General features: G+C 40.2%; 1 protein-coding gene across 1 annotated transcript; it reads right to left on the bottom strand.

Moving 5' to 3' along the window:
• Positions 1–904: 904 nt before the first annotated feature.
• LOC117515757 (ras-related protein Rab-8B-like) lies at positions 905–12,778 on the bottom strand. The gene is made up of 8 exons (XM_034176464.1): positions 12,561–12,778; positions 6,472–6,532; positions 4,988–5,048; positions 4,827–4,904; positions 4,571–4,660; positions 2,115–2,180; positions 1,989–2,039; positions 905–1,897 (listed from the first exon to the last, which is right to left on the bottom strand). Exons 1-8 carry the CDS (start codon positions 12,682–12,684, stop codon positions 1,805–1,807), a joined length of 624 nt encoding a protein of 207 aa, XP_034032355.1. The 5' UTR covers positions 12,685–12,778; the 3' UTR covers positions 905–1,804.
• Positions 12,779–16,978: the final 4,200 nt, after the last annotated feature.

Here is a 16,978-nt window from a genome sequence, read left to right as displayed (position 1 = left end):
TGCCTTGGGAGACTCTTGCACGCTCCACGCAACAGTATTCACACATAAGCACCGGCCTGATGGGATTCATAACCTATATAGGGCTTATTTGCCAAATGTCTTTAGAAAGACTGACTTATTTTGGGAGGTTGTTCAGTGTTAGTTACTTCCACTTTTGGGCTACTAGACTCAGATGGTTTCCTGAAATGAAATAACAAAAAGAAAACAGCATGGATTCAACACATTTGTGGAAAGAAAGTGTATTGTTTTGATGACGATGGCACAGGTTGTTCTTTGAACAGAAAGCTGGACAATCAATCAATCCCCAAATACTTCTGCACACTTTTAAGAAAAACAAAATGCTATATATACTTAATCTCATTCTGTCACCTGGTCCCACCCAGTTAGGTTGTTTAAATAGGAAAAAAAGAAACTATACAATTACTTATAACAATTTGACCACAAGAATTGTAACATTTTGCTACAATTAACTATATATTCTTTACCATTTAAACAACAAATATGTGTGGGACCGGTTGACATAAGTATAAGTAAAGGTGAAAGTATCCGTCAGAAAGACACTAAAACCCAAACTGATCCAAGTCCCAACAATGTTAAAAGCTGGGAGCAAGGTCAGTGTGACAAACGGCATCGAGCTGAATCTGATCACATTTAACATTTGTTGTGAACTGTTGTAAACCTGTGCAATCTATTTGAAAATATTAAGTTTCACACAGTAAATAGATTTATTGCTCTTCACTTTATACATTTAGGTTTATTCAACATCAGTCAAGTTCATATTCATAAAACATTTTGATGTTTTAATAATTTGTTATTGGTTTGAGGTTATCACTTTCCACAAACTGTTTGACTAACTTATCCACTTTCATGGTGTGACATGTGAGATTACTAACAGATTATTTTTCAATCAGAATATAAATGTTACCAAACTGTTTTCAAGGCTGCATTTCATGTTGCTACACGAGTGCACCCACATATTTTCTTTTAAAGATCTATATGACCTTTACTCTCTTTAATACATATAATTTGTTTAGTGCAACATTCAGTAGTTCACGAGACAATTACTTCAAGCTAACAATGCCCCCCCATCCCAACAACCATATAAAGGGAGCTGGATTATCTACAGTTGTGCTGACATACATATTTACGCAACATGAAAACAAGAATTGGCAGATAATACTTTCGATTAATTCACAAAACATTTGTTCTTGTTTTTTATAAATGTGCTAAAAATGAATCCTTCATACATCTTCAATGCAAACAGTGATAATTACACATTATGTATTAATTAACAGTTCCTGGCAGCTTTAAAAAAAAAAAAAAAATCACAGCTGTTGCTTTCCTCACACGGCACACATGAACCAATGAACATGCTGTCAGTGCAAATGCAGAGTACGAAAATACATGAAATTACAAAGACAACTACGAGTACACTCAGTGGTTTCATTATCTGAACATGTCCAGAGTACTCCAATAGCCAATATGTCACAAGGTATGTATGATATAATACTGCAATATGTGAAACATTCTTTATTTTCATTCTTTTTCATATCCATTCACATCTATAAATGCCAAAAGAGTCTGCTGACGGTTCTGCACACGTCAGTTCACTGAGCCCATTCAGTTTCCTTCCTCTTTCATTCTTTTCTGTTCAGCCACTTGTGAATGTTTGAGCGTCAGCTCACAGTAGGACCTCTTGAATGCGACCACTGTTGTTGCTGCTGCTGTTGCCGCTGTGGCAACCAGGAACCCTTCAAAAACTGTGCAAGTCACATCTGAGCTGTGATTCTTGGAAACGAGCGGGCTAGAGGAGAGAACACTTGAATAATTTAATTTGCTTCGACTTCTTCTCTGTGATCTTGATGGGTCTTCCTGATCCTCCTGAAGTGTTCTCAGTCTTAAAGGAAATTCAGAAAATTTAAACACGTGGGGGTTCACAGGAAATGTAGCATTTATTGAAAGAAACGTGTGATCAAGTATTTGCTCACCGTCTTTGTACACAGGTTGTGTAATATGTCTCTGCCCATAGTATAAAAAGCCTAGAACAAGAGAAAATCATTTATGAATATTTATTATTTATGTTACATTGCACTTACAAGGTGATAAAGACTTACCTCTTCAACATTTAAACTAGACTTTGCACTGGTCTCCAAGAACTTCACACCATAATCAATAGCCAGCTGACAAACACACACACAAAAAAAATGCAATATTAGAGCATCGCTGGAACATGCACAACAGTCGAGTTGATTTAAAGCAGTTGTTAGATAATATCTGTGCTAAGTCCTTATTTTATGTTAGTTATCAAGTATTTGCTTTTGCTATTTGATTGGAAGTCTCTGGGATCTGGTTTAATGTTTAAACGTAAGAGTTAAGTTTTACTTCTATCATTTATGTCTGTTTTAGATACAGGTACAGGGAGCCCCCCCCCCCCCCAATCTCCCCCCCAATCTGTGAAAGCCAGTAACATTAGAAATGTGAAACTAAACTACACCCATTGTAAACACCCACATTGTATAAAAAGTGCTGTATGACCCATTTTCTGGGCCTTTCACAAGATGGACACTGTTTGTGAGGGTCCTGGTCCAGTTTTCATTGTGACCTTTAATAAATCTGAAATGAGGAATACAATGGTTTTCTTCTTGGTAAGGGGCAATAAATTACATAAAGAGCCAGAAGCAATTACATGGTCACACTGTTATAGCTGTTATAGTTTAACATGGTTGGAATTTCTTTAAAGCTATTCAAAATCCTACAATTTTGCAGTCTGTGTATGTAGAAACGAATTGGCTACAAGCAAAACTAGGCCTGAAACAACTCATTTTAGACTTCTGTGGCATGTTACAACCCTAACCCAAACCAAAGGAGTTACAAGCTTCTGTGGGTGTGACTGGAGATACTGACCATGTGCTACATTTGTCTGTTGTGCCAGCAGTTACAGCTTCAATGTGGAGTGTCAGAAATGCATTTTTTCAGCTACAGGTTGCTAAAAATCATAAGAGAGACTCAACCGACAAATTCATCTGTTTTTGTTTTTTGTACTAGTCGATCATGAAGCTGGAACTGGTGACGCAATGGACAAAACCTGCCCAATGACCAGCTTCTCAGAGACATTTGCAATGCTTTCAGAGATGTGATCTGTGGTTTGGAAGCTTCCCTCACTATTTATTTATTAAATCCGCCAAGAATGGAATAAAATCATCGGTGTTTATTTATTTATTTGTCTGTCTGTCTGTTAGCAGGATTAAATCAAAACTACTGCACCTATTTTGATTAAATTTTCAACACAGATATTAGGGCATGGAAGAATCCATTAAATTTTGGAGGTGATCTGGATCCGAATTCTGGATCAAAATTTCACTTTATAGGCTTTGAAGGATTACGTTAAAAAACTACTTCACAGATTCTCATCAAATTTGCACCACAGATAGATATATGCTGATTAGACACCATGATTAGTGCACAGGTGTGCCTTAGACTGTCCACAATAAAAGGCCACTCTGAAAGGTGCAGTTTTGTTTTATTGGGGGGGGATACCAGTCAGTATCTGGTGTCACCACCATTTGCCTCATGCAGTGCAACACATCTCCTTCGCATCATCCGTGAAGAGAACACCTCTCCAACGTGCCAAACGCCAGCGAATGTGAGCATTTGCCCACTCAAGTCGGTTACGACGACGAACTGGAGTCAGGTCGAGACGCCGATGAGGACGACGAGCATGCAGATGAGCTTCCCTGAGACGGTTTCTGACAGTTTGTGCAGAAATTCTTTGGTTATGCAAACCGATTGTTTCAGCAGCTGTCCGAGTGGCTGGTCTCAGACGATCTTGGAGGTGAACATGCTGGATGTGGAGGTCCTGGGCTGGTGTGGTTACACGTGGTCTGCGGTTGTGAGGTTGGTTGGATGTACTGCCAAATTCTCTGAAACGCCTTTGGAGACGGCTTATGGTAGAGACATGAACATTCAATACATGAGCAACAGCTCTGGTTGACATTCCTGCTGTCAGCATGCCAATTGCACGCTCCCTCAAATCTTGCAACATCTGTGGCATTGTGCTGTGTGATAAAACTGCACCTTTCAGAGTGGCCTTTTATTGTGGGCAGTCTAAGGCACACATGTGCACTAATCATGGTGTCTAATCAGCATCTTGGTATGGCACACCTGTGAGGTGGGATGAATTATCTCAGCAAAGGAGAAGTGCTCACTATCACAGATTTAGACTGGTTTGTGAACAATATTTGAGGGAAATGGTGATATTGTGTATGTGGAAAAAGTTTTAGATCTTTGAGTTCATCTCATACAAAATGGGAGCAAAACCAAAAGTGTTGCGTTTATATTTTTGTTGAGTGTATTAGGGCATGGAAGACTCCACTGAAGTTTGGATGTTTTGGTTTTCTTCTTTAAATGTGAGTACGCCCTGGTGAACATCACTTCAATGTCAACTTATTCAAAACTGTATGTTTTAACTAACATAATTTAATTACTGATACGTAAATTGTTCCACACTGTACATTAGTTTGCCGAAAAGACAAAATGACCCTGCATTTTAAAAATGGCACAAAATACTCACTTTTTCGCCTCTGTCTTTGGATACCTGTCTCCTGTCTGTCATGTCACATTTATTACCCAAGATCATCTTCTCAACATCAGATGAGGCGTGCTGGGCAAAGTTAAAAGAGCATCATGCAAAGTAATGACAGTGAGATGTGCACAGGACACATTCTATATATATAAATGCAGCATAAAATAGCAATTTCCAACATTTACTTTCAAATTCTGCCCAGCTCTTTGACTTTACATATATTCACTTTCCATTTCATGCTCACCTCTTCAATATTTCTAATCCAGTTTTTGATGTTTTCAAAGGATTTCTCATTGCAGATGTCATAGACCAACATTATGCCCTGTGAAGGAAAACATCATCCTTACTAAAAATTTCTTCTCCTGAGTGACAATACGGTGAGTTTAAGATAAACTGAGAACTGACCATTGCTCCTCTGTAATATGCCGTGGTGATGGTGCGGAACCTCTCCTGTCCGGCTGTATCCCTGAAGAGGACACAATATGGAGACATGGTTCAAATATACGAGGTCTATTAGAAAAGAAACCGACCTTTTTATTTTTTTTTAAAAACTATATGGATTTGAATCACGTGCGATTATGTCAGACAAGCTTGAACCCTCGTGCGCATGCGTGAGTTTTTTCACGCCTGTCGGTTGCGTCATTCGCCTGTGGGCAGGCTTTGAGTGAGCACTGGTCCACCCCCCTCGTCGGAATTCCTTTGTCTGACTTCTTCCTGAGAGACTGGTGCTTTGCTTGATCAAAATTTTTTCTGAAACTGTAAGGCACATCCAACTGGACACCATTCGAGAAATTCAGATGGTTTTCGGTGAAAATTTTAACAGCTGATGAGAGATTATGGAGTGTTACTGTCGCTTTAAGGACTGCCCATGGAGCCAAACGGCGCGCCGCGCCCCGAGCCGCCGTCGTCAGCCTGTTTAAAGCTGAAAACTTCCAAATTTAAGCCTCTGTTGACCCAGGACATCGTGAGAGAACAGAGAAGTTTCACAAGAGGTCGGGATCAGCAGTTTATCCGGACATTCCACTGTTAAAGGAGATTTTGTAATGAAAAACGTGCAGACGGATTTGCACGTCGACACCCAGCCGCTCATGGCGCGGCACCACAGAAAAACACCTCCGTGTTGATAACCATTCGTAAGATTCAGGCGGTTTTCAATGGCTTTCAGTCGAGTGAGTATCCGAGAAATTGTTTAACAGCTGGGCATGTTCAAACTTGTCCTGTAATGCCTCCAACGGAGGCGTTTTGCTGTGGCGCCGCACGATAAGCGGCTGGGTGGCGACGTGCGAATCCATCCGCACATCTTTCATTACAAAATCTCCTTTAACAGTGGAATGTCCGGATAAACTGCTGATCCCGACCTCTTCTGAAACTTCTCTGTTCTCTCACAACATCCTGGGTCAACAGAGGCTTAAATTTGGAAGTTTTCAGCTTGAAACAGGCTGACGACGGCGGCTCGGGGCGCGGCGCGCCGTCCGGCTCCATGGACAGTCCTTAAAGCGACAGTAACACTCCATAATCTCTCATCAGCCGTTAAAATTTTCACCGAAACCGTCTGAATTCCTCGAATGGTGTCCACTTGGATGTGCCTTACAGTTTCAGAAAAAATTTTGATCAAGCAAAGTGCCAGTCTCTCAGGAAGAAGTCAGACAGGAATTCCGACGAGGGGGGTGGACCAGTGCTCACTCAAAGCCTGCCCACAGGCGAATGACGCAACCGACAGGCGTAAAAAAAACTCATGCATGCGCACGAGGGTTCAAGCTTGTCTGTCGCAATCACGTGATTCAAATCCATATAGTTTTTGAAAAAAAAAAAAGGTTGGTTTCTTTTCTAATAGACCTCGTATAGTTTGCTTGTAGGAAGGGCACGTCTAACAAATACATAACACTCACCATATTTGAAGTTTGACTCGCTTTCCTTCCAGTTCTATTGTTCTGATTTTGAAGTCTATACCTATATTTTTAATTAAAACAGAGAGAAGCAGGTTAATGCTTTACACATTTTGCATATTGATTTATCACCCTCCAGGTCATGCTGGGACTTTTCTTAAGGATTTTACTGATTTTTTAACATCTATAATTTGTCTGGAAAAGGTTTTGATTATTGGTGATTTTAATTTACACATTGATGATGACACTTCCAGCCCAGCTAGGGAACTTATATCTATGGTTGAGGCTTTTAATTTTAAGCAGTACGTGTCAGGCCCCACCCACACTAAAGGTCACACCTTGGATTTAGTTTTTGCATTGGGCTTGCATATTGCCAATGTGTGTGTGGAGGATGTTTTTCTGAGTGACCATTGCTGTGTTTTCTTTGATCTGATGGCCCCACCTGAGCCTAGATCAGTACTTACTAGGGTGGAGAGGAGGATTATCACAGACGCAGTCGCTATGCAGTTCTGTGATAAATTTGACCCTTTACTTTTTAGTGAATTTACTGAAATTGATGGCTTTATGCACTGTTTTAACAGCCACTGTGCTATTATTTTGGATCAGATAGCACCACTTAAAGCTAATAAAGTTTCCCATGGCCGATTCTGTCCTTGGATCAATGATGGAGATTATGTCGCCAGATTGAACGTTTATGGAAATCAACAAAATTGGAGGTCCACAGGCTACATTTAAGAGATCTAATATCCTCCTTAAATAAGATGTTAGAGGAGGCCAGGGAAAGCTATTTTTATCAGCTGATTGCCTCAAATAAGAGAAATCCCAAAGTGCTCTTTGACACAATCAGCTCTATTGTGTCACCTGCTGCTGCTGTAACTCCTGTTCTTCCTAAAACAAGTAGTGATGAGTTCCTTAATCTCTTCATTGACAAAGTCAGAGTCATAAAAGATAGTTTGCCGCTCTCATTGCCCTCTTGTTGTGATTCCCGGTATTTGGGACCTCCCACTCAATGCTGGACCTCTTTTAAGCTTGTTACAATTAAGGACATTCTATCTGTCATCAACATAATGAAACCTCTGGTATTTTGGATGTAGTTCCTTTTAGATTGTTTATGAATGTTTTTGACTCTATTGGGCCTTGTATTGTTAAAATTTTCAATATGTCTTTGTCGACTGGTGTGTTTCCTTGTTCTTTTAAACATGCTGTTGTGGAACCACGGCTAAAGAAAGCAGGATTTGACTCTATGGAACTGAAGAACTTTAGGCCAATATCAAAGACCCCCTTTTTGGCTAAAGTCTTGGAAAAGGTGGTCTGTGCCCAACTTAAATCATTTTTGCAGACTAACAACATCTATGACACATTTCAGTCCGGGTACCGTGAGTTTCATTCCACTGAAACTGCCCTGTTGAAGGTGGCTAGTGACATTATGATGGCCGCTGATAGTGGTAAATGTTCTGTGCTGGTTTTATTGGATCTGTCATCTGCATTCGATACCGTTGACCATGGCATTTTGATTAATAGATTGCGGGATACGGTTGGCATGTCAGGTCCTGTATTAGAGTGGTTTAGCTCTTACTTGGTTGGTAGAACTTTTAGTGTTTCTGTGAACAATGTGATGTCTGAATCTGCTGATCTTTTGTGGGGTGTCCCGCAGGGCTCAGTCCTGGGTCCGATTTTGTTCCTGCTGTATATCCTTCCTCTTGGTAAGCTGATCCAGCAGCTCTACGATGTGTCCTACCATTTGTATGCCGATGACTTGCAGCTGTACTGTTCTTTTAAGACAACTGAAGCACAGAAAATTTGTTCTCTCATTAGTTGTCTCACTAAAATTACAGAATGGCTAACTGAAAACAGCCTGCAGTTGAATTCTAATAAGACTGAGACATTGATTGTAGCTCCAGATAGTGCTATGTCTGTCATTAAGAATCACCTTGGTAATCTGAGCAGCTCTGTTAAAGGCAGCCTGCGTAACCTGGGTGTCATTTTGGATGGAGGGATGTCTTTGGAACATCACACCAGGCAGCTCGTTTTTTCCAAATTCGAAACATTTCCAAATTACGCAAAATGGTGGCTTTTAATGAGCTAGAGATGATTGTGCATGCATTTGTTTCTTCACAACTTGATTATTGTAACAGTCTCTTTACATGCCTCAATAAGAAAGAGCTGGCCTGCCTGCAGGTAGTGCAAAATTCTGCTGCACGACTTCTTACCCGCGCCCACAGGAGAATGCATATTACTCCTGTCCTCAAGTCTTTACATTGGCTCCCTGTTTTTTACAGGATAAATTACAAAGTCCTCGTGCTGACCATTAGAGCCCTACATGGGCAGGCACCGGAATACATTAAGGACCTGATCCAGCCTTATGTTTCCAGCAGGAGTTTGAGGTCTTCCAATCAGAACCTGCTGATGGTTCCCCGAACTTGTTTTAAAACTCGAGGGGACAGATCTTTTAAAGCTGTGGCACCTCGCCTCTGGAATGAGCTTCCCTGTTCTCTTCGCTCACTGGATTCTGTGGATGTTTTTAGACAGGAACTAAAGACACATTTTTTTAAACTGGCATTTTAGTGTCAATTTATTTTATTGTTCTATATTTGTATGTGTTGTTTTTATTGTCTATTTATATCGTGTGAAGCACTTTGTGACCTTGGTCTGTGAAAAGTGCTATATAAATAAAGCTTACTTACTTACTTACTTACTTACATTTTATGAAAAACATTTTACAGTCTGATTGAACAATGAACACACAAAACCAGTTACTTCCGTATCCAACTCTGAAAGGGCATTACAGTGCTCTGCACACATTGTCCCCAACTTCCTGACTTCCTCCGTTTTTTTCCACACTGGTCACACTTATTAGTCTTACATGTTCATAGCTTTATATATGACAAAGGAAACCTCACAAAATCACACTCCCCCCACTCCGCTGTACTAGTTGCTTGCATGTACTTTAGGTGTGTGTGTGTGGGGGGGGGGGGGGGCTTAGATGCATCATGATGCAGATTATGAATAAATTCACAAATGTCAATAATCGATTGCATAACTTTTCACGTTCCTTATGCAAACCTGTTTCAACTTTTACTCAAGTCATTTTTTGAAATCTAAATGTACTTTTTATTGAAGTACATGCCATATGGCTTTGTTACAGCTTCTCTCTGTAAAAACAGGAGGCTCTGACTCACACAACAGCAGCAGCTTCTGTGCTGTGTACAAGATGAAAGGAAAACCACCTGCTTTTGGACTACATGCAACAGACCGCAGGAAAAGAAGCATCTAGCAACAACTTCTGGCTCCATCTGAACACAGTTTTTAACTTCAAAATCTAAAATACAAACTAATCGGTTATGTGACAACACGTTTGTTCACACCACTAAAGAAAATCTGTGCTTTTATTCTCACCCTCTGTGAACACATTAAAGGCTCAGATGAAAAGCAGACTCATTCTGTTGTTTCACCAAAACCAAGCGCACTAACCACTTGGTCACCACCCCTAAGTGTATCATGGATGATCACCTAAAATCATCTCCACCACTATTTTCATTTTAATGTGTGCTGGGCAGCACATTGCAGTGGAGCACACATTGTGCAAACTTGCAGTTCAATCCACTGAAACTGTATATGTGTATTTGCACATGCACAAGATGGGAACAGATGTCATGTGCCATGATTTTTGCAGTTTAGCGTGTCAGCAAATCAGCAGTGTCACAAAGTTTCATCGGTATCACAATGCGTGTTCCTGTTTTAATTGTTCTGACACAAGTAAAACGTGCATTAGTGCAGTACAGCCAATGTGCACATACATCACGATGAGGCCATACAGGTGCAAATATGACTGAGCTGTTAAAGAATGTATTGGAAATAAATTTCTTATGGATCATGATTTGAACTGAAAAGTACCAAACTTTCACACAGTGAGGAAAAAAGAAGTAGTAAAGTAAGTCCCTTCAGCTGCTCCCTTGTTTGTACTCAAGGTCGCCACAGCAAATCCGAGGCAGCTCTGCATGTTGAATTGGTACAAGTTTTTACACCAGATGTCCTTCCTGATGCAACTCAACATTGCATAGAGAAATGTGGCAGGGGTGGGGTTTGAGCTGGGAACCTTATGCGCTGAAACCAAGAGCACTAACCACTTTGCCATCATCACCCCAGCTAGTGAGAAAAAAGAAATCTGTGTAAAAAACAAACAAAAAAAGCTCAATAAGCATTTCAAAATCGAATCATACCCCTCTGATTCATAATCTAATCTAATCACGAGGTGCTGAAAGATTCCCATTCCTAATGCATTGCATATCGGTGGGCATAAATCATTTGTAATGAAACATTAAAATGAACAAACTGGTCAGCGTAAATGTAATTTTTAAATCTAATTTACAAATATGCTGTATTATTATATGGCTGTGACGCTCTGATTGGCTGATTACCAGTCGGCTATTTTCCCAATATCGGACTGGTTACCATGACAATCGGTCCACAACATGTATTTTCGTTACAAACCAGGAAGCTAAAAACAAGATTAGAAAACCCAAGTCGGACATGAACGTACTCCATAAATATCTAAACAGCATTGGAAAAAACACACAGGTTGAAAGCTTACCAGATGACAACCGGACCATCTGTTAACCATATAATATAATAGCCATATAATAAACAAATTATTAACCTCACTTGCTAGGTCTGTATGGGGATATCAGACTTCTGTGTTTTTCGCACGGACCTCGCTGCACTCGGTCTGTACTGTCAAACCTCGGTCTGATATTTCCCCGTACAGACCTCTCGCTCGGTTAATAATCCTTTATCCAAAAATATCTGTTTATCTCCACTTGAAGACACTAGACATTGAAATCCATAGTCCAAATGTGGAGGAGGAAGTACTAAATACCATATGACATAAATTAAACAAAAAATTTGAATTACCTCTCATTGATGCTTCATATGGTGTGCTACAACATTCTAAAAACGAGTTGGTTAAAACAACGAATCTCAGTGTTGATATGTGTCCAATTAAGTGATCTTTTTCAAAACAACCAATCCAGATAGTTAACACTGAACTCCAACAACGGGCAGGTTTGGTTGTTTTAACAGATACATTGTTCAGCTTGTGGCATCAATGTGCGTATAGACTGGGGGGTTCCCATGGTTTGATTGAATTTGTGCACTTATCATGAATAATTTAAATAACTGTGGCAGTACATATGGTCAAGTCATTCATTCCTACATCCACAGGCATATTATCTCTCTGAGCAAACAAAATCTATACTCAATAAATGTATTTCTGCGTTTGCTATTATCCATATAAAATCAAAACAGCAACACCTGGCACTCCGAATTTAGAATACTCCATGCACTCAACTTGGCAAAGGGCATAATATAATCAAATGACTAAACCAATTAATTAAATCATGAACAAATTGTATATTGTCTGCAAACAGTCAGGTTTTGAACTCCTGCTCACAGCGACATCATCTGTTCATATAGATTCTCCCTGTATCTCATGGACAATATGATTTAGCACAACCCCACTGACACCCAGTACTTGTATCTGCATTGCTACATCCTTAGTGTCAAATATTTGCACATTTTACAGACACCGACGGTATGTAAAATATTTCATTTTAATTTGTCTTTCAGCCTAATAACAGTCATAGCATGGCATTGTTATTTTTCAAACATCACGAAAACTGCTGTCAAGTCGAGAACAGGAAGTACTGTGAGAGTGAAACCCAAATGCTGTGAGTAATGAAAAAAAAAAAAACAGACATTAAAACCTTTCCAGTTGATCACAATTATATTAAGTACCTTAGTATTCTGAGTCTTCACACAATTGTTTTTTTATTATTATTATTATTATTATTTTCCAAATCCAGTTTTAACCATAGACTTCACTGTATATACATTTTAACTAGTACTTCCAAAAAAATTGCCACTTATTGCACATCATGGTCAGCTGTACATTTCCATTGTGTCTTCCTTTTGTAGTTACTGCAAAATGCATGTTCCTGTAGTCGCAAAAATTATCATATCATTGCCATAACGACCTCGGGGGTAATACTCGGGTAATGTGGAGTAAAAACGGGGTGTTTTTAGGGGCGGCTCACCTATTGTAGATATGAAGGTGGTGTTGAAGGAGTCCTCGCTGAATCTGAACAGCAGACATGTTTTACCCACTCCGCTGTCTCCGATCAGCAGCAGTTTGAAAAGATAATCGTATGTTTTAGCCATTTAAACACGACGTTTCTACAATCAGACCGTAGTAAAGCGGAATCCCCCGTCCGGAAACCCTCAGCTGTCTGTAGCAGACTGGCAGCAGACCGGTGCCGACCCGCTGATCTGAAGGTGACGTCACGTCCACTTTGCATTGTGGTCTATGTAGTTCATAGTGGATAGAAAGCTCTTCAACCTGAGCCAACTGAGAGCCAACAAGAAAATCACCACCACTGTGCCCGCGGACTTCCAGTATGCTGAAGACTAGAGGTGGGCGATACTGGGAATTTTGGTATTGATCCGATATAAAGTAACTACAGGCCCAGTATCGCCAATATTGATACCAATACTTTTTCATATTTAAGCTTCATAGCATCCAAAGGATCCAAAAGACCTAGGATAGAATTTCACCAAACATTGTACATGACAACAAAATACTTTATTATCACAATCAATATTTTTGTTTAAAAAATATCACTCAACACAATTTAAAACAAACTCTCCTGAGGTAGAGGGCTGACAAACCACAATACAAGGGTGCGCTGCTCTGTGTTGTGTGACACAGCACAGCGCTGCTCTTACAGACAGTCAGTGCGTGCAGGAGAGAAAAAAGCTTGAGTATCGATCTTTTTACACGAGGATGGTTCAATATCAATATCAGCGTTGGTATCGATATTAGGATCGATCCGCCCACCTCTACCGAAGACAGCAGCGTGTCATCATTTACGGAGGAAGGACTTGAAAAAGATTCCTTGAAACCTTCAATGACGCCTACACCAAGTCTGGTCTTTACATTAACCTGAAGAAGACACAGATCTTGTATCAGCCTCCACCCAACATGGTCAATCTAAAGTTTCCTGTGAAACCATCATGGACAGGTCCTGGAGAACATGAACTACTTTTCATATCCGGGCAGCCATGTCCCATCAAACACCAACATCGATGATGAGATGTAATACTAACTCAAGTGTCCAAGAACTGCCTTCCGCCAGCTACGCACTATTTTCAACAACACAAACCTTTAATACAAGACAAAAATACACATGTACTGTACAAAGCTTTTGTCATGCCAACCCTGCTGTATGGATCTGTGACCTGGACCACCTTGACCTCGAGCAAATTGTTGTGTGTGGAGTATCATCTGCATCAGATGGGAAGACTACCATACCAGCATCAGTGTGCTGCAATGATGCTCGATTTCACAAGCAGATCTTCTACTCCCAGCTGAGTGAAGGAAAACGGACCAGAGTGGGGCAGAAAAAACGTGAAAAAATGCAAAACATACACTTTGCACAATTTCTCTAACCACAGCTACAGAAGCCTATAACTTCTTCTGGGCTGTCTGGGTGTCTTTCCTCACTGGTCTCCTTCTTGCACAGTCACTAGGTTTTTGAGAACTGCATCCTCCAGATAGAGTTACCATACAGTACTATACAGCAGGTATTTCTTAAAGACTGATGCAAATTAAGTCCAAGACATATTCAGTGACTTGGAAATGTTCATGTATCTATCCAGATTTGTCTGAAGAAAACTGGCAATAAAACTGATTATTTGCATGTGTTATACTAAAGGGGACCACTACTTATGCAGCCTATCATCTTGGTTTTGATAATTAATTTATATCAAGTTGTAGAGATTTGATTTGAGTTTCAGTTTAATGAGGACATTTTTTTAGAAATCTAAAAAAAGAGAAGGCTGAATAACTTTTTTGTATTTGAAATGGCATAAACAAATTAAAATGTGTCAAATCCCAAGGTGCTAAATGCTTTTTCAAGGCATTGTACAAACAAAGTTCCCTCCATTTTTAATTGAAATTTTAAATTCCAACACAATAATACCCAGAGTAGGACTGCAATACTTTGCACCTTCTGCTGTGCTAAATGAAAATCATACTACAATTCCACCATAACTGATTTTAAATTATATTGATTCTGGACATCAAAAATCAATTCTTATATCACAAAAAGAAATATTGCCAAACCGTACATATTGTTTTTTTTTCCAACCCTTACTTTTTAATGTCTTCTTATCATGAAAACTACAAGGCATTTTTGCATTGGTCTTCCACAGTTCCAAACATCATCTATTCTAACTTGTTGCTTCTTATGACACTGAAATGGATTTTTATGTAATTTTATAGAAAAAGTAGAAATGCTTCAGAAGCTATGCAAAAACTAATGTTTTACCCAGTGTAAAACTATGATTCTTATGGCTGAACAATTTTCAAAAGTGGAAGATTAAATTTAAACTAAAGACGTGAACTCTGACAGTAAAAAACCTCAACCGTGTAATGGCCTGTCATGAACTTGGACCCAAAAAGGCTGGACACAAATGCAGGACTCACAGAGGCATGGAATGAGTAAAAGATTTTACTTGGTAAACTGACAGAGGTCGGTATACAAAACGGAAAGCAGCGTTATCCAAATAACGAGACAAACTCGAGCTCAAAAAACAGGCAAAACGTTCAAGGCAATGACTATAGACAAGTTCTGTGAGAAGAGTGGGAGTGACAACACAAGGTAATACAAACTGGTAAAGACAGGATAGAAAACAAAGGGCTTAAATAACACAGGTGATGAGGAAGAAATTAGGAACAGGTGTAATGGAACAATCAGGAAAGAGGCATGGCAAACAAAAGGAAAACAGACCTCAGACACAAAACAAGAGCGTGCAGTAACATGAATACAAACCAAAACAAAACCTAAACACAAAGCAATAAAAACCCAAACAAGAACATAAAGCAATACAAATACCAAATATGTATGCAGTATCACATGACATGGCCAACTATTCTGCAACTGAAAACCTGGACCTAAAGTTTATCAGCATGCATGCATAAATCTTTGCAATGTCATAAAAATAATTTCACACAGAGGTTTAATCAAATCTTTCAAATGACGCCAACCAGAGACAGATATTACAGTCAAAATGGTAACAAGTGATCCTCCAGAAAAGAATGTAAGACCACAACCTAGCATTAACAATAATTATTAAAAAAACAAGCAATTTATTTTATGTTTTACAATATGTTGTACATTGTAAAGAAGCTAAAATCCCACTAATTACAATCTAGCATTCTTTTTGACTGACATGCTCTGCACGCATTATATATATATATATATATATATATATATATATATATATATATATATATATATATATATATATATATATATGTGTGTGTGTGTGTGTGTGTGTGTGTGTGTGTGTCAGTGCATCCTGAAAGTTCACAGCGCTTCACTTTTTACCACATTTTGTTATGTTACAGCCTTATACCAAGATGGATGAATTTTTTTTTCCTCTCAAGATTCTACACACAATACCCCATAATGACATTGTGAATTTTTTTTTTTCCCCTGTCTGCATATATAGTAATGGTAAATGCCACACTGGCAGAACCATTTATGAACATTAATACACATATATGCAATTTATTCTTGCAGGACAGAAGGTATGTAGTGCGTGAGTGAATGTGGTGTGCGTGTGTGACCCCCATCCGCCCTTCCCGATCACCCTACAAGATCCTACTCAAAGCCGACTGACAACTTCTATCAGGAGGGACTGACAACCAAAACAACACGAAGACAGACAAAAACGAGAGACAAGTGGTGAAAGCAATAACTGCGAAGTGAGACACCAAGGAGACGGGGCCCCAACAAAAAACATGCCAGAACAAACCACCACACATGAACAAGCGGTGACAGCGACAGTCTGTTGTCTAGTTAGTGAGCATTCATTCCCTAATCTAGGACACCAGAGTCTTGATCCCCTTGACAGCACCCAAAACCGAATTGTGGTGTCGGCCATGAACACATAACCAGCCACACACAGAGACCCAGATCACAGCTATATATCCAGTCACTACTGTGGCTGGTGTGTTGGGCCAAGATAAAAGTACAGAACCCTACCATAAGACATGGACCACTCCGGCGCGTCGGACGCCATGCGGCCAACCGCAAGCAACAACGGAAAAGGGCCCAGGATGCAGGGCCCCAGGAGGAACCAGGCGAAAAAGGGAAGCGGAAGGGCACAGGGGCCAGGAAGGGCAGCCACCAAAGTCACCGGAGCAGGTGTGCACAAGGGAGCGGCCCGACGGTGCCAGAACGCACCCCCAACACTGCCCCCCCCCAACGGAGGCACAGGAAGTAACCCCACACCCGAGGGAAGCACCCAAGGCGCCGCCAGGGCCCACCAAGACGGGGGAGCCCAGAACCGCACCACCCGGAGGGAGGTGCGAGCGACGGTGGGGACGGGGGGCAAAGGAGCCACCGCAACTGAACCCAGAGTGCAGGCAGGGACCACCGGCACATGA

The sequence above is a fragment of the Thalassophryne amazonica genome, chromosome 8 (assembly GCF_902500255.1).
Source record: "Thalassophryne amazonica chromosome 8, fThaAma1.1, whole genome shotgun sequence".
NCBI lineage: Eukaryota > Metazoa > Chordata > Actinopteri > Batrachoidiformes > Batrachoididae > Thalassophryne > Thalassophryne amazonica.
The sequence above is the reverse complement of the archived record's forward strand: the minus strand, read 5'-3'. Positions and strand labels throughout refer to the sequence as shown.

Coding starts and splice junctions, on each gene's coding strand:
- LOC117515757 (XM_034176464.1), bottom strand. CDS start 12,684: ATGGCTAAAACATACGATTATCTTTTCAAACTGCTGCTGATCGGAGAC. Junction 2,040..2,114: donor CTAGTTTAAATGTTGAAGAG/GTAAGTCTTTAT, acceptor CTCTTGTTCTAG/GCTTTTTATACTATGGGCAG. Junction 1,898..1,988: donor ACAACCTGTGTACAAAGACG/GTGAGCAAATAC, acceptor ATTTCCTTTAAG/ACTGAGAACACTTCAGGAGG.